Source organism: Ovis aries, chromosome 23 (assembly GCF_016772045.2).
Source record: "Ovis aries strain OAR_USU_Benz2616 breed Rambouillet chromosome 23, ARS-UI_Ramb_v3.0, whole genome shotgun sequence".
In the NCBI taxonomy this organism is placed as follows: domain Eukaryota; kingdom Metazoa; phylum Chordata; class Mammalia; order Artiodactyla; family Bovidae; genus Ovis; species Ovis aries.
The window spans coordinates 41,472,642-41,491,926 of NC_056076.1; the positions used below are offsets into that span (position 1 = coordinate 41,472,642).

The window sequence follows — 19,285 nt, forward strand, 5'->3', positions numbered from 1 at the left end:
AGGCCCTGAGGTGGGGGGATTGTCTGGTGAGTCCCATAACAGCAAGGTGGCTGGTGTGTCCGCAGCCCAGGAGGCGAAGGCGGGAGTAGCTGCTGGGGCCGAGGTTGGGGCCCAGGGGGTAGAGGTCACGTAGGGCCCTGCAGGCCACCGCCAGGATCGGGGCTTCTGCGCTGAAGGAAAGGAAGCACCGCTACCGGGTCCCGAGTGGAAGAGTCTTGAGCTCTAATCGAGCTTTTAGAAAGCAGGCCTGGCGTCTGTGCTGAGGACTGACAGTGAGAGAGCGGGTCAGGAGGCTGTTGTAATAATCCAGGTGGGAAAGGACAAGGGTAGACAGAGCGGCAGTTGCGGGGGGTGGGGGGGGTGGAGGGATTCTGATACATTCTGGCCTCAGAGCTGATAGGATAGGATGGGCTAATTGGTTGGATCCCAGGGACTCAGGAGCAGCTCTCAGCATGTTGGTCCTGAGAACTGGATGGAACAGACATTAACCAGGTTAGGAAAAGCTGTGCAGGTAACAGGATTGTAAGGGGTCAGAGCATGCACGGACAGAAGGCAGGTCAGCTGGGTATGTGCTGGGTTTGAAGTGACTGTTTGATGCCTGCAGTGGAATATCATGGAGACCTTGGAATCTGAGGGTGAAATTCAGGAGCAAGGTCTGGAGACCCAGATTGAGGACTCACTGGAATAGTTAAAGTCATGAGACTGAATGAAACCTTCCAGAGAAAAGTGGAGAAGAGAAAGGGACCCAAGGACTGAGCCTGGAGCCTGCATCAGCAAGAGTCTGGCAGGAAGGGAGGCCAAGAGCTGTGGAGTTTGGTGGGGGTACAGCCAGGAAGGAAACAAGAGTGATCCCCTGTGTTGGGTGCTACTGGCAGCCATGGAAGATTTAGCCCAAGAGAGTCAGACTAAAATCATGTGGCCTGATTATTTCTTGACTCCTAAAATTCTATTTAAATCCTCCTGCCAGTGCAGGAGACTCAGGAGATAGACACAGGTTCTGTTCAATCCCTGGGTCGGGAAGATCCCCTGGAGGAGGGCATGGCAACCCACTCCAATATTCTTGCCTGGAGAATCCCATGGACAGAGGAGCTTTAGTCCATAGGGTTGCATAGTTGGATACGACTGAGCAACTGAGCACATACACATAATTCTATTTAATTATGATGAAAGATTAACTATTGATATCTTTGCAAGAGTCCTGCCAGTGAGCAGAGCTGTGTGATACTCCCAGGACACAGTGACACGGAGTGTCATCTGTAACACTCTGAACTCACAGACATTGCCAGATCACAATTTATCCTCTCCCTTTAGTTTACCTGTAACTAAAGTCAAGCCTATTTACCACTCTCAGCCCAGTGTGGTCAGAGCTCCGGTCGTGTGCTGTTTTTCATACAGCGTTTGCAAAGCTGTGAGCATTCCACTTCGCTTCTGTCTGGCCTCCCATTGGAAACACCTGGTGTTTTATATCAGCTCTTGATTCAGACTCCTAACTCCTCGGGCCATAGGCCCTCCTTCCCTTGGGCCCACTGGCATGAGGAGGTGGGGTCAGCGCGCTGGAGCTTGGCCCTAAGAGTAACGCCTGCTTTTTTTCTCTCCACTCCCCTCCGATCGCCCGGCACTCTGCAGCCCCAGGACGGGTACCGGATGGTGCAGCAGTTCCAGTTCCTGGGCTGGCCGATGTACAGGGACACGCCGGTGTCCAAGCGCTCCTTCCTGAAGCTCATCCGCCAGGTGGACAAGTGGCAGGAGGAGTACAACGGCGGGGAGGGACGCACGGTCGTGCACTGCCTGTGAGTACACACACCCGCCGGACTGACACCAGCCCTGACGCCTCAGCTCACTGCCTCTGTTCATTATAAATGGAAAAGTAAGCAGATCTGGGCGCCAGCTCATCAGTCCATTCATTACTTTGCAGAAAACAAGCACATACGCATTTTACCATTGGAGGGGGTGTCGCTGCTATAAATTGAGCCCCAACCTTGTGACTGGGAGCCACTGCCTCCCCAAAAAAATACCTGGGTGGATTCAGTCAGCTCCTTCCAGAGCTGTTGAGAGCATGTTGTTAAGCTTCGGAGAATTTTCTGAGCTGGTTGTGAAACTGTTGGTAACCTAAAAACCTCAGTGGCAGACGTGTTTATGTCACGGACGTCAGCAAATGCCACAGTCAAGGGGCCCTCCCTGTTATGGCACAACTAGTTTTCCAGCGCACTCATTGGTGATTCTGTTGGATTTCATGACAGAGGTTTCAGAGGAACTGTTTCCTTCTTATTTGTGGTTTTAAGAGAGTTTTGTTTTGTTTTGTTTGCCTGGGGATAGATATATATTGGGAAGATTTGGTTACAGTCAGGGTCTGCAGACTGGTCTCCAGACCGGCAATTTTAACAAGTGCTAAAATGGGAGATCTTTGGCTGCAGAATAATGGTTCCCAACCTTGGCTGCACATCTGGGGAGCTTTAAAAAACAAACAAACGATGCCCAGGCCACAGCAGAACAATTAAATCCAAATCTCTGGGGGTGGGAAGACCAGGCAGCAGTACTTTTTTAACTCCCGGATTATTTCAGCATGAGGCCGAGGTTGCAAGCCGTGGCTCGAGCCTGCGTGCTTTTCAAAGCACTTTCACCTGCATCTTCTCATGGGCGAGGATAGGAACTAATCAACCAGCTGGAGGTGGCTTAATGGGCAGCGACTAGAAAGCCTCACAGTCTGGGGAGATGGGGAGAGAGTCTGTGGACACTGAGTATAAGCTTCCTTCTCTTTTCGGTGGAGCGTTGTTAACAAGCTCACAGGGAACTCTCTCCCAAATTGAAGGGAAGACAAAGCTCTGCTCTGGGGACACTGACCCTGGTTACAGCAACCAGCATGGCCGAGGGCTCGTTACTCTGCTCGCTGCCGTATCTTGCGAGATGGCCCCCACCCCCACCCCCCCACCCTGGATCTGGGAACCCAGGACTCTGCCACCTCTCAACACTGAATGTGGCAGGAAACCACTGTCCCCTCAGAAACAGTCTAATGAAGCAACCAACACCGGCCCTTCATCAGAAGTCCCCCCACTCCTCCTCTCCACCTTCCCCTTCCTTCTCAGGGACCCAGTTCATTAAAATCATCTCCACCAAGAAAATGTCCAGAAGGATCTATGAACTGCTCCCATCCCCGTTTTTATTCCTCTACTTGCAGACTTAACTTCTGATCAGAATAAGGTCAGAAGGTCACCTGTGTGAGGTGATACAGCCCTGGCAAGGATAATCGACATTTTAGTGAGAGTTTGTATTCGATCGGTTGGGTTTTCTTGGGAATGCAAATACAGTTTGTGGTTACCGACTTCTGCATCAGGAGCCTGCCAGCCTCTGGAACTAGAAACATCACACTTCCTAGAAGCTTCCTGACCAGGGCCAGCCCTGGGACCCTAATGGCTGTGTCCCACACGTATTAAGTTCATCTTAAAAATGCATTCCGGTAGACAGTAGGTGCAGACAGATACTGTTTGATTCCACTTATAAAGGTGTACCTAGAATAGTCAGACTTATAGAGTTAGAAAGTATTAGTCCCTTGGTAGGTGCCAGGGGTCGAGGGTGGGGGAGAATGGGGAGCTAGCATTTAATGGGGACAGAGTTTCAGTTTAGGAAGGTGAAAGTTTTCAGGCTATGGATGATGGTGAGTTGTACATTGTGAAGGTACTTAGTGCCACAGAATTGCACAGTTAAATATGGTTAAATAGTATGTTTTATGTCGTGTGACTTTTGCCACAATAAAAAAAAAAATTTTTTTATCATAACAGAACAAAAGGTGGGGGCTACATCCCAGTAGTGGGAGATCTGAGGCCCCAAGAGGGGCCTGGGGGGGAAATGCAAAGACCCATTAAGTCACTGCACCTCATAGGCCACCATGCAGAGACACTCTCCAAGGCACGGCTATGAGCCCAGACTGAACAGTTCCACCCCCTGCCCACATGATACCTAAGACAGTGGCCGTTTTCTCACCCAGTGGACACGGTAGGCACCTGCTGCTTCTGCCCTCCTGCCAGCCGAGCCCCCGGCCCCTTCTCCTGCTGAGAGAACCTGGACTTTTCCTTGGGAACCATCCTCCCCTCAACTCTGAAGTCCCATCTGTTACCATGGGGCTGCCATTTACTCTCTCTATATCACGGAGGCGGGGTGTGAGACCCAGGCTGGGGACAATGCTGACTTATGTCAAGATTTTAAAGTCTTAATCTAAGGTGTTTTAGTTGTAGGAACAGAGTTAGGTTGAATTGGTATCCTCCAGTTCAGGCCAGGAGACGTTGCTTTGACCCACAGGCAACCTGCTGTCCCCGCCGCCCCCTAGATGAGAACTTCTTCCTATTCAGTATAGCGCAGTGCCACCTACTGGCCACGGACAGAGCATGCATTCCCGGGATGCCCTTCAGGGCTGTGAACTGAGTGGTTCACAGAAAGCAAGCAGGGAATTCTTTTTCCTTATACACGTCTTCCAGCTAATAAAACTAGTTGAAATGGATAGAATTAAAGTCTCATGCTTTTTCAACCCTTGATGAAAGTAATGGATGTAGACAGTGGTCATTGACAGCTGCTGAAAGCGTTAGGTGAAAAGCCAATGGAGGAGAAACAGTGAGGTGTCGATGCAGAGAGAGAGAAGAGACTGAAGAGCAGAAGAGAAAATCCAGGAGCAGCCACACCTCGGGGTCCCCTGACTCACAGCAGGGTCCCGCAGCAGCACACCACCTGCAGGGCAGTGGTCTCCCTTCTCACGCTACCCGGAGAGCATCTCCAGTGCATGCTGTCTTCAGTGCAGACCTGCAAAGGAAGACAACAGAGCTTCTACAGAAAATCTTCACCTGAAGGCGTGATCAGAGATGAGTTATGCAGGACACAGAACGGCGGCCGTAAAGGAAGACATTGGTAAATTAGATCGTTAAAGCTGAGCGCTCCCGTTCATCCAAGGAGAGTGGAAACACAAGACAGGACACAGACGTTTGTGCTCCTTACATCTGACAAAGAATTCATAGCCAGCATGCCAAAGAACTGCTGAATTCGACAGGAAAAGGACAGACAGTCCAACTGTCGGGCAAAATGCTTGACGAGAACTTCATTTTTTCAAAAAGAATATCCAAGTAGCCAATAAGCATAGAAAAGGGATCATTAGTTTTCAGGAGAATATGCATTAAAATACAGCAAAATTAGGTGCCCCTACATTCTCACCAGAATGTCTAAAATTTAAACAAATAACTGGTCCTCAGTGTTGGGAGACTGTGGAGTAACTGGACTCCCAAACACTGTTGGAACAAAGTAAGCACATACAACCATTTTGGAACCATTTAAATAGCATATGTGTGTGCGTGCTTGCATGCTAAGTCACTTCAGTCGTGTCCAGCTCTTTGTAACCCTGTGGACTGTAGCCCACCAAGCTCCTCTGTCCATGGAATTCTCCAGGCAAGAATACTGGAGTGGGTTTCCATGCCCTCCTCCAGGGGATCTTCCCGACCCAGGTATCAAACCTATGTCTCTGTCTCCTGCATTGGCAGGAGGATTCTTTACCACTAGCACCACCTGGGAAGCCCTTTAACAGCATTTAGCAAAGCTAAATATAAATATATCCTCTGAGCTCTTCTGCTGTGAGCTCACTGACTGCAAAAATGACTCATAAATGCAATAGGAGACGTGCTTATAGCAAACATATTCGTAATATGGGAAACTGCAAACAGCCCAAACATTCGTCAGCTCCTAGACAAAGAAATTATGCAGTAGTATATCCACTCAATGGAATTATTCTCAGCAACGTAAGAAGAAAAGGCTTCCCTAGTGGCTCAGATGGTAAAGAACTGCCTGCAATGCGGGAGACCTGGGCTCAATCCCTGGGTCCAGAAGATCCCCTGGAGAAGGGAACAGCTACCCACTCCAGTATTCTTGCCTGGAGAATTCCATGGACAGAGGAACCTGGTGGGCTACAGTCCATGGGGTCCCAAAGAGTTGGACACAACTGAGCGACTAACACACACAATGTAAGAGGACAAACTACTGATACAACATGGATGCTTCTCACACAGATAATGTTAAACAAAATAAGCCAGACTCAAAGAGTGTATGCTGTGTGATTCCATGCGTACAAAATTCAAAACCAGACAAAAGAGACTAACGATGCTAGACATGAGAACAGAGATTATCTTGAAGGTGTTGGTAGTTTTGGTGAGGAAGGAATACTGGGGAGAGGGGATCCAGGGAGCTGATCTTGGTCTGTATCTTGATCCAAATGGTAGTTAATGTTATATGCATTTGCAAAAGTTAACTGCGATCTATACTTAACCACTTGTGGGCTTAATTGTAGGTATGTTATGCTTTATTTAAAAAACTGATTTGGAACTTAAGAATGGGATGATCAAGCTGGCATTGGAACACGGTGATCAATCTTAAAATCACAAAATAAGTTGATATCCTATGCCTGCTTCCTAATGAAAGTTCACTTATAAAGTATATTTATCCAGAAAGAAAAAAAAATCCTGAATTCTTATGAAACATCCCAATTAACAGAAAGCACAGGATTAGAGATTGGTAGGTTAAATGATTCTCAGAGATGCAGTGAATGAGAACAACCCAGAATGTGGGGCTGTCTGCAGGGAAAATGACCCTGTTTCCTCAACAAATAAATTGCCAAGAGGAAAAAATGAGAGAGCAAAAAGAACCCACAGATTAAAATAAACTTGCAAGACTTGTCAACCGAATGCAGTGTGGACTTTGCTTGGATGAGGATTTGAAAAAGTCAACTGTAAGAAAAAGTCTAAAACAACCTGGGGAATTTGGACAGTACCTAGAAATTCGATTCCATTGAACTGTAGTGTTTATTTTAGTTGTAATAACAATGGTATTGTGTTGTTTTTTTTTTTTTTTAAAAAAAAAAAAAGGTCCTTTACATCCTTGGAAAAGAGGTTGATTCCAGAGCTGGTACAAGGGAGAAGTTATAGGACCAGTTAGAAAATCTCATGGTTCTAGAACATAAGGATGTGCTTGAAAAGGGTTGGAGGAACCAGCCTGATGGAGCTCCTCATGGCCAAAGCTGGAACAATTTCAGCAACAAAATAAATATGGATACTATTTTAGCTCGAAGAAGTGAAATTGATATATAAAAGTCTAAAGTGACATAAATAATAGAAATAAATAAGCAAATAAATTTTCAAACAGTGGCTGAGAGTTGTCTTTAGAGCATGATGTAGAAGGAAAGAGGGACGTGGAAACCAATTAGGCAGATGTCAGAGACGTCACTTTGCTGACAAAGGTCCGTAGAGACAAAGCTGGGGTCTTTCCAGGAGTCATGTATGGATATGAGAGTTGGCCCATAAAGAAAGCTAAGCTCTGAAGAATTGATGCTTTCAAACTGTGGTGCTGGAGAAGACTCTTGAGAGTCCCTTAGACAGCAAGGAGATCAAACCAGTCAATCCTAAAGGAAATCAACCTTGACTATTCATTGGAAGGACTGATGGTGAAGCTGAAGCTCCAATACTTTGGCCATCTGATGCGAAAAGCCGATTCATTAGACAAGATCCTGATTCTGAGAAAGATTGAAGGCAGGAAGAGAAAGGGACGAGAGGATCAGACGGTTGGATGACATTACTGACTCAATGGATATGAGTCTGAGCAAATTCAGGGAGATGGTGAAGGGCAGGGAAGCCTGACGTGCTGCAGTTCGTGGGATTGAAAAGAGTTGGACACGACTGAATGAGTGAACAGCAAGCAGCACAGGGAACACTGTTGCAGACAGGATCCCTAAATGGGCACTAATAACAGCGGAAGAAACTTTGAGGAGAGCAAGACAGTTACATAATCCCAGTGTATTTTTCCCAAGATACTTATTAACTACAAAGAGAAGCATCCTGACTACATGGTGAAAAAATCTGCCAGACATCCACCATCTTAATAAGCAACCAAGGTCAGCATCGCCAGCAACAAGACAGTTCAACACCATGAACCTTTGAAGGAGGCGAAAGCCTTTCCATGGTTTTCTTGCCCAAGTGCATAACCTCATGTTCAATGATGAGAAAGCATCAGATGAATCAAAATGAAGGTACTTTCTACAGTTTGTATTTTGTGATGACTTCTCAAATCGTTTGATGGGGGACCGTGGCTGTTTTCTGCATCTCATTCTCTATTCCATATTCTGCAAAACAACTGACCGACCAGTCCTCTTTCAAAGTGTTAAGGTCAAAAAAGACAAGGGAAGACAGAGGACACAGCTCATAGGAAACACTGAAGAGATGTGATGCCCAAATGCTAGGTGGGTCCTGGACTGAATCTTGGACCAGAAGAAAGGACGGTTGTAGAAAAATTGGACACCTTGACCAAGGTCTGTAATTTAGTCAATAGCATTATACCAGTGTTAACTTCCTGGTTTTGACCATTTGCTGCGGTATGTAAGACCTTCCCATCAGGGAAGGTGGACATGGAGAGAACTCTCTGTGCTATTTTTATAGTGATTCTGTACAATTAAAATTAATCCAAAATAGAAAGTTTTATTTTGAAAGAGCCCTTATGAAGCCATTTATCTCAAATTGGGACTGGAACCCAGCCAAAACCCACGATCTTCCAACTGAGATCACAGACCTGGTTTCAGGACCTAATGAAACTCAGGTTTTCAGGTTTCATTTCTCATCACAGAAAGTATTCAGTGAGACAAAGTGATAGGTAGGAAGTATATTTATTCAGAGAGAAACACACTCCACAGAGTGTGGGCCATAGCAGAGAGCGAGTGTGGCAGTCTCAAACTATGGTTATGATTACCTTTTATGGGATGGGCAATTTCCTATGCTAGTGAGTGGGAGAAGTATTCCAACTATTTGGAGAAGGGGCGGGGATTTCCAGGGATTGGGCCACCGCCCACTTTTTGGTCTTTGATGATCCACTTTGGAACTGCCATGGCGCCTCTGGGTGTCATTTAGCTTGCTGATGTGTTGCAATGAGCTTGAACTGAGGATCAAGGTTTAGTCAAGTTGATGTGTCTGCCTTCTAGTACCCATTTGGATTTAATCAGTTTATGCTGTGCTCTCTGGCTGTGTCATTCTTTCCAGGGTTGTGCGCTGCCCTCTTCCCTCCTGTTTCATTTATATTTTAGAGATAAAGCATGAATTGCTAATAGATTGTCTGAGGCCAAATCCATCTCTGAGCATAACCCACACCCATCCCAGGTTTCCTGCAGACACGGCATGAGATACTTGTATATTGAAAACTTTCCTGCGGGCCTTATGCAGCTTTGCAAAAAGCTGCCATATCAGGTCACCTCTTGGGGACAGAGGTGGAGCTGGGAGAGCAGGCCAGGTTCCCATCACCTCTGGTCAGGTGACCTGTGGGCTCTGGGCCCTGTTTGCATCAGGTAGAGGGACTTGCTCAGGTGAAGCCTCCCAGCCAGGAGGGCTTGGGCAGCAGGTGTGACCAGGTGGTGTGAGCCATGCGCTGTGAGGGTGACCCAGACCCACCACCTGCCTCTCCTCTTCCTGCAGGAACGGGGGCGGCCGCAGCGGGACCTTCTGTGCCATAAGCATCGTCTGCGAGATGCTACGGCACCAGCGGACGGTGGACGTCTTCCACGCCGTGAAGACACTGAGGAACAACAAGCCCAACATGGTGGACCTGCTGGTAGGACCCTGTCCGTCTATCATCCCACTTGGAGTTGGAGGGGGTGGGGAGCCGTTCCTGGTTAGCTCAGTCTGCTCCCTGGTGGGAGAGGCTCGTGCTCACGGTGCATTCGCCGTGCTCGTCCGAGTTTTTCTCCTTCCTTCTCCCTTCCTCTTGCCTTTTCACCAGTAGGCTCCTCTCAACACATCTGACGTGTAGAAATAGTTGAAACTCACAAATGCACATCCTGATTAATTGCCATTCTCAGCAGCACCTCCACATGGCTAAGCACTTCGTCTTCACAGAGAAGAAATAATCATAGCACATGAAATGCCAGATTTTCAAATTACAGATTTTATAAATAGCTTAATCACCTAATATTTATCAAAGCTGGGAATTGGAGTTTGACATCCGGACGATTGCATTTAATTATGGCGGGTATCTGAGGAGAGGATGAAAGAGGTGGAGAAACAAAGGACGAGGTGGAATGGTTTTCTTCGGGAATTTCATGAAATCTCTTTATTGTGTGGAGCTGTTGAAATGCTGACTGCTGTGACTTGAGAATAGGAGAACAGTTTAAAGGAGGAAGCTTTTCAATGAGGTTTTTATATTTCTCTGTTAGTGGAGGAAGGACCTGAAGGAGACAGGGGAATTAATCCCAAGGTGGGGAGAGTGGCCTGGGATGGGGAGGGGAAGACGTGGTGGAGTCCCTGAGGAGCTTGGAAAGCTGCTTTACATTGTAAATACCTTAACGGGACTAAAGAGGGAGTGGAGCTGAAGCTGAGGAAACAGCCATGGCCCCACCCATGACGGCCAGCTCCTGAGACCCACCCGAGCCCTGCTCAGCATCCAGGGCCATCTGCTTCCCCCACAGACGTGCTGGGTGCTTCGTGAGCTGTTCTAGTTTCCAGATGCATGTGCTGCCCTGGGAATTTAACAAACAGGAACCTCTTTGGCCAGGTGCAGACTCTCAGAACCATCAGCAATTACCATGTTGACTTCTGCAAAAAAAAGGGCTGTACCCCCCGCACCACTACTCCCCACCCTGCCCTGGGTGGTGGTTGTTCAGTCACTAAGTCGTGTGCGACCCTTTGTGACCCCATGGACTGCAGCACGCCAGGCTTCCCTGTCCTTCACTATCTCCCGGAGCTTGCTCAAACTCATATCCACTGAGTCAGTGATGCTGTCTAACCATCTCATCCTCTGTTGCCCCCTTCTCCTCCTGCCCTCAGTCTTTCTCAGCATCAGGGTCTTTTCCAATGAGTCGGCTCCCATCAGGTGGCCAGTGTTTTGGAGCTTCAGTATCAGTCCTTCCAATGAATATTCAGGGTTGATTTCCTTTAGGGTTGACTGCTTTGATCTTCCTACAGTCCAAGGGACTGTCAAGGGTCTTCTTCAGCACCACAATTCAAAAGCATCAATTCTTTGGCGCTCAGCCTTCTTTATGGTCCAACTCTCTACAGAAAAAAAACCATAGCTTTGACTATATGGTCCTTTGTCAGCAAAGTGATATCTCTGCTTTTTAATATGGTGTCTAGGTTTGTCATAGCTTTTCTTCCAAGGAGCAAGCACCTTTTAATTTCATGGCTGCAATCTCTGTCCATAGTGATTTTGGAGCCCAAGAAAATAGAATCTGTCACTGTTTCCATTTTTTCCCCATCCTGCCCTGGGGATGCCCCTCAAACCTGCCTTCTACTCTCAGCTCTGCTCATTCAAGTGAAGTGACCTCAGACAGATAACCTTGACATTGCCTTGGGCATGTCACTCAACTCTCCCGAGCCTGCTTTGTAACCAGGGACGATGTTGGTTTGTTGAGATCATCCCCCGTGACAACATGCATGAAAGTGTTTTAGAAGTGCCCCAGGTGAGAAAGCCCATCCCTAAGACTACAGGTGTCTACAGGGCACAGTGTGACCAGCAGCCCACCTGATGCAGGTGAAAAAAGCACTGGGTGCAAGCGAGGCGGCTTCAGGAGCAATAGCATGTATACACGTGGTATGTACAAGGGCCTTTCACACAGTGCAGATTTCATGTGGATGGGCCAGGTTCTGTGCCCAGACTTCACTGGTCAGAGGACTGTCTCACTCCCCGGGTTGTTGTTCAGTCACTAAGTCATGTCCGATGCTTGGTGACCCCATGGACTGACTGCAGCGCACCAGGCTTCCCTGTCCTTCACTATCTCCCGGAGTTTGCTCAGACTCACATCCATTGAGTTGGTGATGCCATCTAACCACTCCTGGGGACCCCCCTGAATTTTAGAGTTCCCCCACCCAGAATTCTCCATCTTCCAGGCTGAGGGCAGTTAGAGGTGGCCCAAGTTTAGGACAGATAAGCAGATTGGCAGAGGCTGGAAACAAATGCATAAATGAAACTATTCTGAGACATCATTCGGTATTTAATGCCCTGATTCAGGGACAGGTGTGTAGCTTCCAAACATTAGTTGGCATCTGAGTAAAGTAACCTTGACTTTTTTAAAAAAGTGTAATCCCATTCTCACTGCAGCCTGACTTAAGCACATCGTTAGAAACAGACCCTTCCAGGCCTTTCCCCAAATGGCTCTGCTGAGCTTCCTTCACTCACGAGTTTTTTGGGCAGAAGCAGCAAGGCTTTTCCCAGATTGATGGTGCAGACTGCAGGATGGGGTGCTTTTCCATGAAGGCAGCTCCTGACTGCAGCCCACATTCCCATCATAACCTGGGCATTTCTCTATCCATGTGTGGTTCTGAGGAAGAAACAGGATTCTCGGATTCCCAGAACCCCGAAGATCCACACCAGTTTTATGATAAGCTCAGCGGCTGAGAAATGTAAGAAAGTCCTGCAATTTCCTTGAGAAAAATGTCTGATGAATCTGTCACGGTGCCTCCTGGCGGGATAACAGATCTTATCTGGTGACCAGAGGGAAAATGTCATGGTGCTCTTTTCAGTGGGCTTGAAGCTTCTTGAGTTGAATCAGGGCTCTTGTCGCTGGTGTGTTTATTTTTGCTGTGAGTACAGTTTCTGTTTAGTTTGGCGCTCGTGTGTGTGTGTGTGTGTGTGTTGGCTGAGAGAACTAATTCAGGTCAGGGTGATAAAACCTGGCAAAGTTGTATTGGGCATAAAAGACCATCCAAGACTTGAATCTCTCCTAAGTAGAGAATGTGATACCAGTAGCTGAGAAGCTCGCTCCTAGCTGTCTCTTTGCAGGAGGAGGCGAGAGCCAGGGCACCCTAGAACAGACCCCATGCTGGCCGCCAGGAGGCAGGCAGGTGGGCGTGGGGAGGCAGGAGGGCCAGGCCTCTCTGGGTCTGCTCATCCTTCCATTCAGACCCCAAAACATGCTGCCACAACCCCCATCCCCCCATCCCCCCATCAGGGCAGGATGAATGTTCCTAGGGGATCAAAGTGGGCCCATCTCCATCCCCCCTTGAGGCTTTGATTATTTTTCCAAATTGTGTCTGAGTTAGAAACTTCCCCATCCGGTTTGAAGCATGACACTCTCAAGGGAGAGTCAGAGGGCCTACGGATTTATTTCTTCCAGTGTTTAGGTCTGGAGGCTCCAGGAAAAAGGCAATGGATTGCCAGGCAGCAAAATCATTTTAACACAAGACTAGATATCTTGATGTGCTTCCCTAGTGACACAGCGGTAAAAGATCCAATGCCAATATAGGAGGCCCAGGTTTGATCCTGAGTCGAAAAGGTCCCCTGGAGGAGGAAAGTGGCAACCCACTCCAGTATTCTTGCCTGGGAGATCCCATAGACAGAGGAGCCCGGCAGGTTACAGTCCATAGAGTTACAAAAGAGTCCAACAGGACTGACCAACTAAACAACAGCAAGATGTTTTGATGCAGCAGGGCCACTGGGTTTGTCTCCTGACCCCTCTTGCTGCCCAACTTCTCAGTGATCCACCTCTTCAGCCAGCCCCTGGCCCTCATCAAAGGCCTGGATCCCTGAGGGGCCTACTGCCACAGTCAGCCTGAGACTGGCACTACTGACCTGGTCAGACGCAGACGGAGTCCCCCGCGCTGAGCCACTTTGTCTCTTGTACCGTTGCTGGGAAACCAGCTGCTTCAACTTGCAGTCGTCTCTCACCTTTGCTTCTGCACTTGGCTTTGAAGTTCCCAGGTCTTTGTGTTAACAGAGAAGCAGCCTTTAGGAGCCAGATCTTACCCGAGAAAGTTACTGTCCCCGGGAGGCAGTGGGAGCTCTGGCCAACGTGCTGACTTGACACACTCACCCGTTGTGGAGTGGTTCCCTAGACCACAGTGATCAGCACGACTGCAGCCTCTCAGAGTGAGTGCAGCTGACTCTGTGGTCAGAATGCTTGCAATCCGTGGTCAGCAAGTTTCAAGGGTACAGTTCCATATCATTAACTCTGGTCGCCGTGCTGTATGGTAGAGCTGTGGAATTCACTGCTCTTATAACTGAAAATTTGTACCCTCACCAGCATCACTCCACTTGCCCCTCCCCTGACGACGACAGTTCTAGTCTCTGTCTCTATGACACTGACTTCTCTGTAATGGAACCTTTAAAAAATTCTGAGCCCCAGGCCCACCCCAGAGACTGATCCAGGTGACATGGACCTGGCTTCAGCAGCCATGGGACGAGCGCCTCAGGTGACCTGATGTGCAGCCGGGGATAAGAAAGGTCATGCGTGGTCTAGAAGGGCCCTCGGCCCGTCCACACGTTGGATCAGCTGGGGCACTTCACAGATACAGGAGCCAGGCCGCGCCCCAAAAGACTGGGGTAGATGGAGCCCATGTGGTGTGCCGCAGGTGAGAAGCACAGCTCAGGAGGAGAAGAGGCCAGCCCTGCAGTATGGCCACACTGGCGGTGGGGCAGGCCAAGCCCACTTCCCATTCCTTCTCTTTACTGGACCCAAGAACAGGGAGCTGACCTGCTCCCTGGACCAGCAAAGGCAGCGGCCACAGGCCAGTGGGTCTGATTAAAGAACCAGATGCACAGACAGCATGTGGCCTTGGAAAGGGAAAAAGTGCTATACTGAGTGTAATGACCCATCCATCTATCATCAGAGACAGGCAGCTGCCCTCTGGGGGTCTCATAGGCACAGGTAGGTTGGTTACACGGTGCGACCCCCTAGGAACACTGATCCAAACAGTCCCACCTGAGGTTATTGGCACATGGGCCCACTTCCCCTCCTGGCAGGCATGTCGGGCAGAAGCGTTTTTCTGCTTGTCAATAAGGATCCAGCTGAGACTGAAGCTGGTGTTCATTTCCAAAAGCAGGTGTGTGTGTGCAGAGGCGGAGAGGGGGAAACTCTGCCCCAGGTGAGTGCACAGTCTCTTTGAAACTTCTCAGGCGACGTGGGGTGTTTGAAGTGACAGGCTGACTATGGGGCCACGTTCCGCACACAAAGGCACTGTCTGACCTTTGGGGGAGCCGCTTGCAGCCGCCCACCAGCACCGAGGCCTCCCGTGCCCTCCCTGAGGGCAGGGACTCTTCCAGCGTGACCTCATGTGGGGTATCCTTTCAAGTTTCACTTTCTCCCTGTTTTGTGAGAGCAAGGAGCATCTGAAGCGAAGGTGGGGGCAGGGGTCTTGAAGAGGAATTGCCAGTTACCCTGGTTGTGGTCCAGCACAAAGATGCTCACGTCATCAGCTAATGTCACCCAGATTGGGAAATCGTGGGACCAAAGCATAAACGCCCTTTCTCCCCTGAAGCAGAGATGGTTCATGTGGCTTAATTATACTGTTCAAAAGCGAGGAAACCGCCAAAGACGGGCTGTATCTGGTGATCAAGTGTAATCAGGTTCCAAGTGGGATGATTTCAGGTGTTTTTTGAGGTGCCTAGGGGAGGGGACCAGCAATTTGTGATCCTTCTGCTCATTCCCTGTACAAAACCAGTCATCAGAGTCTGTGGAGCTAGCATCCTATTTAGGAAGGATGAGAAGAGAGAGAGAACTCATTTTGAAAAACTGTAGTCATGCTTATGATGGGGCACCTTCAGTGATTACCGCCCCCCCAACAGCCGCCCCTTCCCAAAACCCCTTCCTGGGTTCCTCATTCACCTTTGACCCAAAGCAGCAGCCACGTGGCCCTGTAAGTGCATCTTACTATGTTAAGAATCAGCAGTAATAAAGCTGCCTGCCAATCCAAGAGACTCAGATTTGATCCCTGGGTCAGGAAGATCCAGGAAATGGCAAGCCACTCCAGTATTTTTGCCTGGAGAATCCCATGGACAGAGGAGCCTGGTGGGTTATAGTCCATGGGGTCGCAGAGAGTCGGACACGACTGAGCGACTGAGCATGCATAACACTCTGTTAAGAGGACGGTCCATAGTCGGCATTGAAACTAACTCCACAGCTAGCTTTGTACAAAACCACGTTTCTGCAAGAAGGAACTGATCTCTTAGGTTTCCATGAAAGAGGAAAAAAGAATTGTCTGTGCGATTCACAAAAACGGCAGTGATTGGAGCTCGCCTCAGCCAGTGTCAGCCATGAGCTGACAGCGTCAGGATTTTGAAATTCGAGTGATTTCTTGTAAATATTCTGAAAATAGAAGTATCAGATCCCGAAATAACAAATCCTAGAATGTGGACTGAAAGCTTGCGCAGGTGCTGGTCCGGGATCTGAGAAAGCTGTGCTCAAGAGAAATGAGTTCGCTGCCCCATTAAGAACTGGGATGTGGCTCCCAGGGGGCATCAGACGTTGCCTCCAGTGCCTGTCCCTGTTCTGCCATCTCTGCCTGGGCAGCCTGCCAGGAAGACCACAGTCAGGAGGCCCACAGGCTTTACCATTCAGACTGGGACACTTTTGAGAGCAAGCAAGGCTTCAACTATCCATTCCACCAAGATAACAGGCATCAGTCAAGACTGTCCTGGGCAATCCAAGGCACTTAGTATCCACCTCCCCAAGTCCACACGCTCCTCCTCCAGCTCCCCATCACCTGCCACCCCCTCACATCTCCCCTGAGAACCACTGCTCCCCCTCCACTTCACCCACGTTGGGAACCATTCGTGGCCCCCACTCAGCTCTGCCTCTTGGGGGCCCTTGGGTCCCTGTCTCATCCTCCTCGTTGGACCACGGACTTATCAGAGTCAGGGGCCAGGTCAAGGTACCTGGTAGTTCAGTTCAGTTCAGTTCAGTTGCTCAGTCTTGTCCGACTCTTTGTGACCTCATGAATCACAGCACCCCAGGCCTCCCTGTCCATCACCAACTCCTGGAGTTCACTCAGAGTCGCGTCCATCGAGTCAGTGATGCCATCCAGCCATCTCATCCTCTGTCGTCCCCTTCTCTTCCTGCCCCCGATCCCTCCCAGCATCAGAGTCTTTTCCAATGAGTCAACTCTTTGCATGAGGTGGCCAAAGTACTAGAATTTCAGCTTTAGCATCGTTCCTTCCAAAGAACACCCAGGACTGATCTCCTTTAGAATGGACTGGTTGGATCTCCTTGTAGTCCAAAGGACTCTCAAGAGTCTTCTCCAACACCACAGTTCAAAAGCATCAATTCTTTGGCGCTCAGCTTTCTCTATAGTCCAACTCTCACATCCATACATGACTACTGGAAAAACCATAGCCTTGACTAGATGGACCTTTGTTGGCAAAGTAATGTCTCTACTTTTCAATATACTGTCTAGGTTGGTCATAACTTTCCTTCCGAGGAGTAGGCGCTTAATAACCGCTTGTAAACCGGAAGGAGTCCTGCTGACTGACAGTCAGAGGTAAAGCCAGGCCAGGCATGAAGCCACGTTTATTCACTGAGCAAATCATGAAGGCGTATCTCCAGCCTCCCTCCCAATACACCTCTTGGCTTTCCCATAATTTGCCCTCAGGATGTTGATATAACAGTTGCACTTACACGTGTGGACAAACAGATGTGTTCCAATTGTCTGGAACTTTCCAAGAAGCCTCACAAGTGTAGATTTCAGAATATTTCTTTCATTGACCTTGTGTGGAATATCAAACTGAATATGTGTGTGGTCCAGGATTGTGATGTCCTAGCTCGTTTCTGATTCACCTCCTTCTCAGGTTGATTGCTTCCAATTAAAGCCCTAACTGGGACTTCTGAGGTGACTCAGCAGTAAACAATCTGCCTGCCAGCAGAGCAGGCGCAGGTTTAATCCCTGGGTCTGGAAAATCCTCTGGAGAAGGAAACAGCAACCCACTCCAGTATTCTTGCCTGGACAATCCCATGGCCAGAGGAGCCTGGCGGGCTACAGTCCATGGGGTCACACAGAGTCAGACTTGACTGAGCATGCATTCACGCACAGCATCACTGCTCTCAGAGAAATGGGGCCCACTGTGGCTGCGCTGATGTGTCCCTTCTGTGTTCCAGGATCAGTACAAGTTCTGCTACGAGGTAGCCCTAGAGTACTTGAATACTGGCTGACAGCGTGAAGAGCCCCGCACACCAACCTTCCAGCCTGCACAGCCAGGACGCGTGCCACGGTGTTTGTGCCGATGAGATGAAGACAGCTCCATATGCTTATTTTGCTTTGCCTAATTGGCTCTTTTTAAAAAAGAGTCCAAGAAAAAAAAAAGTGTTTATAAAACTGCTTGCACTGCCCGATTCCCACCCACAGCACCCAGTGGTCCAACCCTGTCGTCCTGGGCACCAGCCCCTTCGAGCAGCGCAGACAGATGGTAAATTGAAGAGCACAATTATATTCTTATGAAGGAATTTGTACCTTTGGGGTATTATTTTGTGGCCCGTGAACGTTTGTTATTGTCACAGCTGAGTGTACATTTTCGTTCTGTGGAGAATGCTACCTGGCATTATGATAATATATTATTTTAGTTAATATTTGTATTTTAACATGTCGCATAATATATGTAGCTTTCCAAGACTAACAGATAAACGTATAATGAACCAAGAGATGTTGTATGAGTTGTTGTTTCTATCAGATTTGTATCGTTTCCGAGGGAAAAGCTCGGGAGGCGTTCGGTTCGGGAAGGAGGAGGTCGGCGATCAGGTTCACAGATCTGAAGTTCTTCGGTTCTTCCTGTGTGTTTATATTGTAAATATTTTCGATTTCATCAGATTATTTATTCATTAAAAGAAATTTTTGTGAAGCGCGGTGAGTGACAATCATTTTTATCCAGCCCTGGAAATGATTCGCTGTATGATGCTACCTGTGTGAATTCTCAGCTCAATAAATAAAGACGCGTGAGCAGTGTGGTGTCTGCCTGGTGTCCTGACACCCCGTGGGGCAGCTCTGGTCACTCCTGGCCTCAGGCAGAGAAACCATGGCTGGTCTGCTGGATTGGAGCAGGTGGAGTTAGGATTTCAGAGAGATCTTTTGTCAGGGAGAAATCAAGACCCATCCTGAGCTGCCCCTATGAGCCCCAGAGGCCACCGGCCAGTGAGCTCTGATCTGGCGGGCAGGCTCTGACAGGAGCTCTGGGCTGGACTCCAGAGTGATGATTTTCTGAGCAGGAGGAGAAGCCTCTGCCTTTCTCTAGGGGATCATCTCCATCCTTTCCAGGCTTCATTCATGCCTGAAACTCGCTGCCAGAACACTCTTTAGAGAGTAGCAGGACCAGAGTGCATTTGAGCCGGACACCACTCTGGACAGACGTTTCTTGCAGGAGAAGGGACTGCCGCCTGAGGGCTCTGCTGGCTTCTGAAGGAGGAGGAAGCTGGGCGAGGTCACACTCTGAGCACAAGCTGAGCCCCAGGCTGTGTAAAATGACCCGTGGGTGACGGGGACAGTCCTTCAAGAACACCCGTCTATGCTGAAAACTGCAAGGGCTTCCTCTA

The 19,285-nt window shown here is 48.8% G+C and overlaps 1 protein-coding gene across 12 annotated transcripts in view; it reads left to right on the top strand.

The window, feature by feature from the left end:
* The window catches only part of PTPRM (protein tyrosine phosphatase receptor type M), a 656,058-nt gene extending 637,360 nt beyond the window's left edge, over positions 1-18,698 (top strand). For all 12 annotated transcript variants that reach the window (XM_042239325.2, XM_042239328.2, XM_042239326.2 and 9 more), the window contains 3 exons: positions 1,627-1,790; positions 9,477-9,612; positions 17,861-18,698. In XM_042239325.2, coding sequence (XP_042095259.1) covers positions 1,627-1,790; positions 9,477-9,612; positions 17,861-17,914 — 354 coding nt within the window. In that variant the 3' untranslated portion in view covers positions 17,915-18,698. The remainder of the gene's footprint in view (positions 1-1,626; positions 1,791-9,476; positions 9,613-17,860) is intronic.
* Positions 18,699-19,285: the final 587 nt, after the last annotated feature.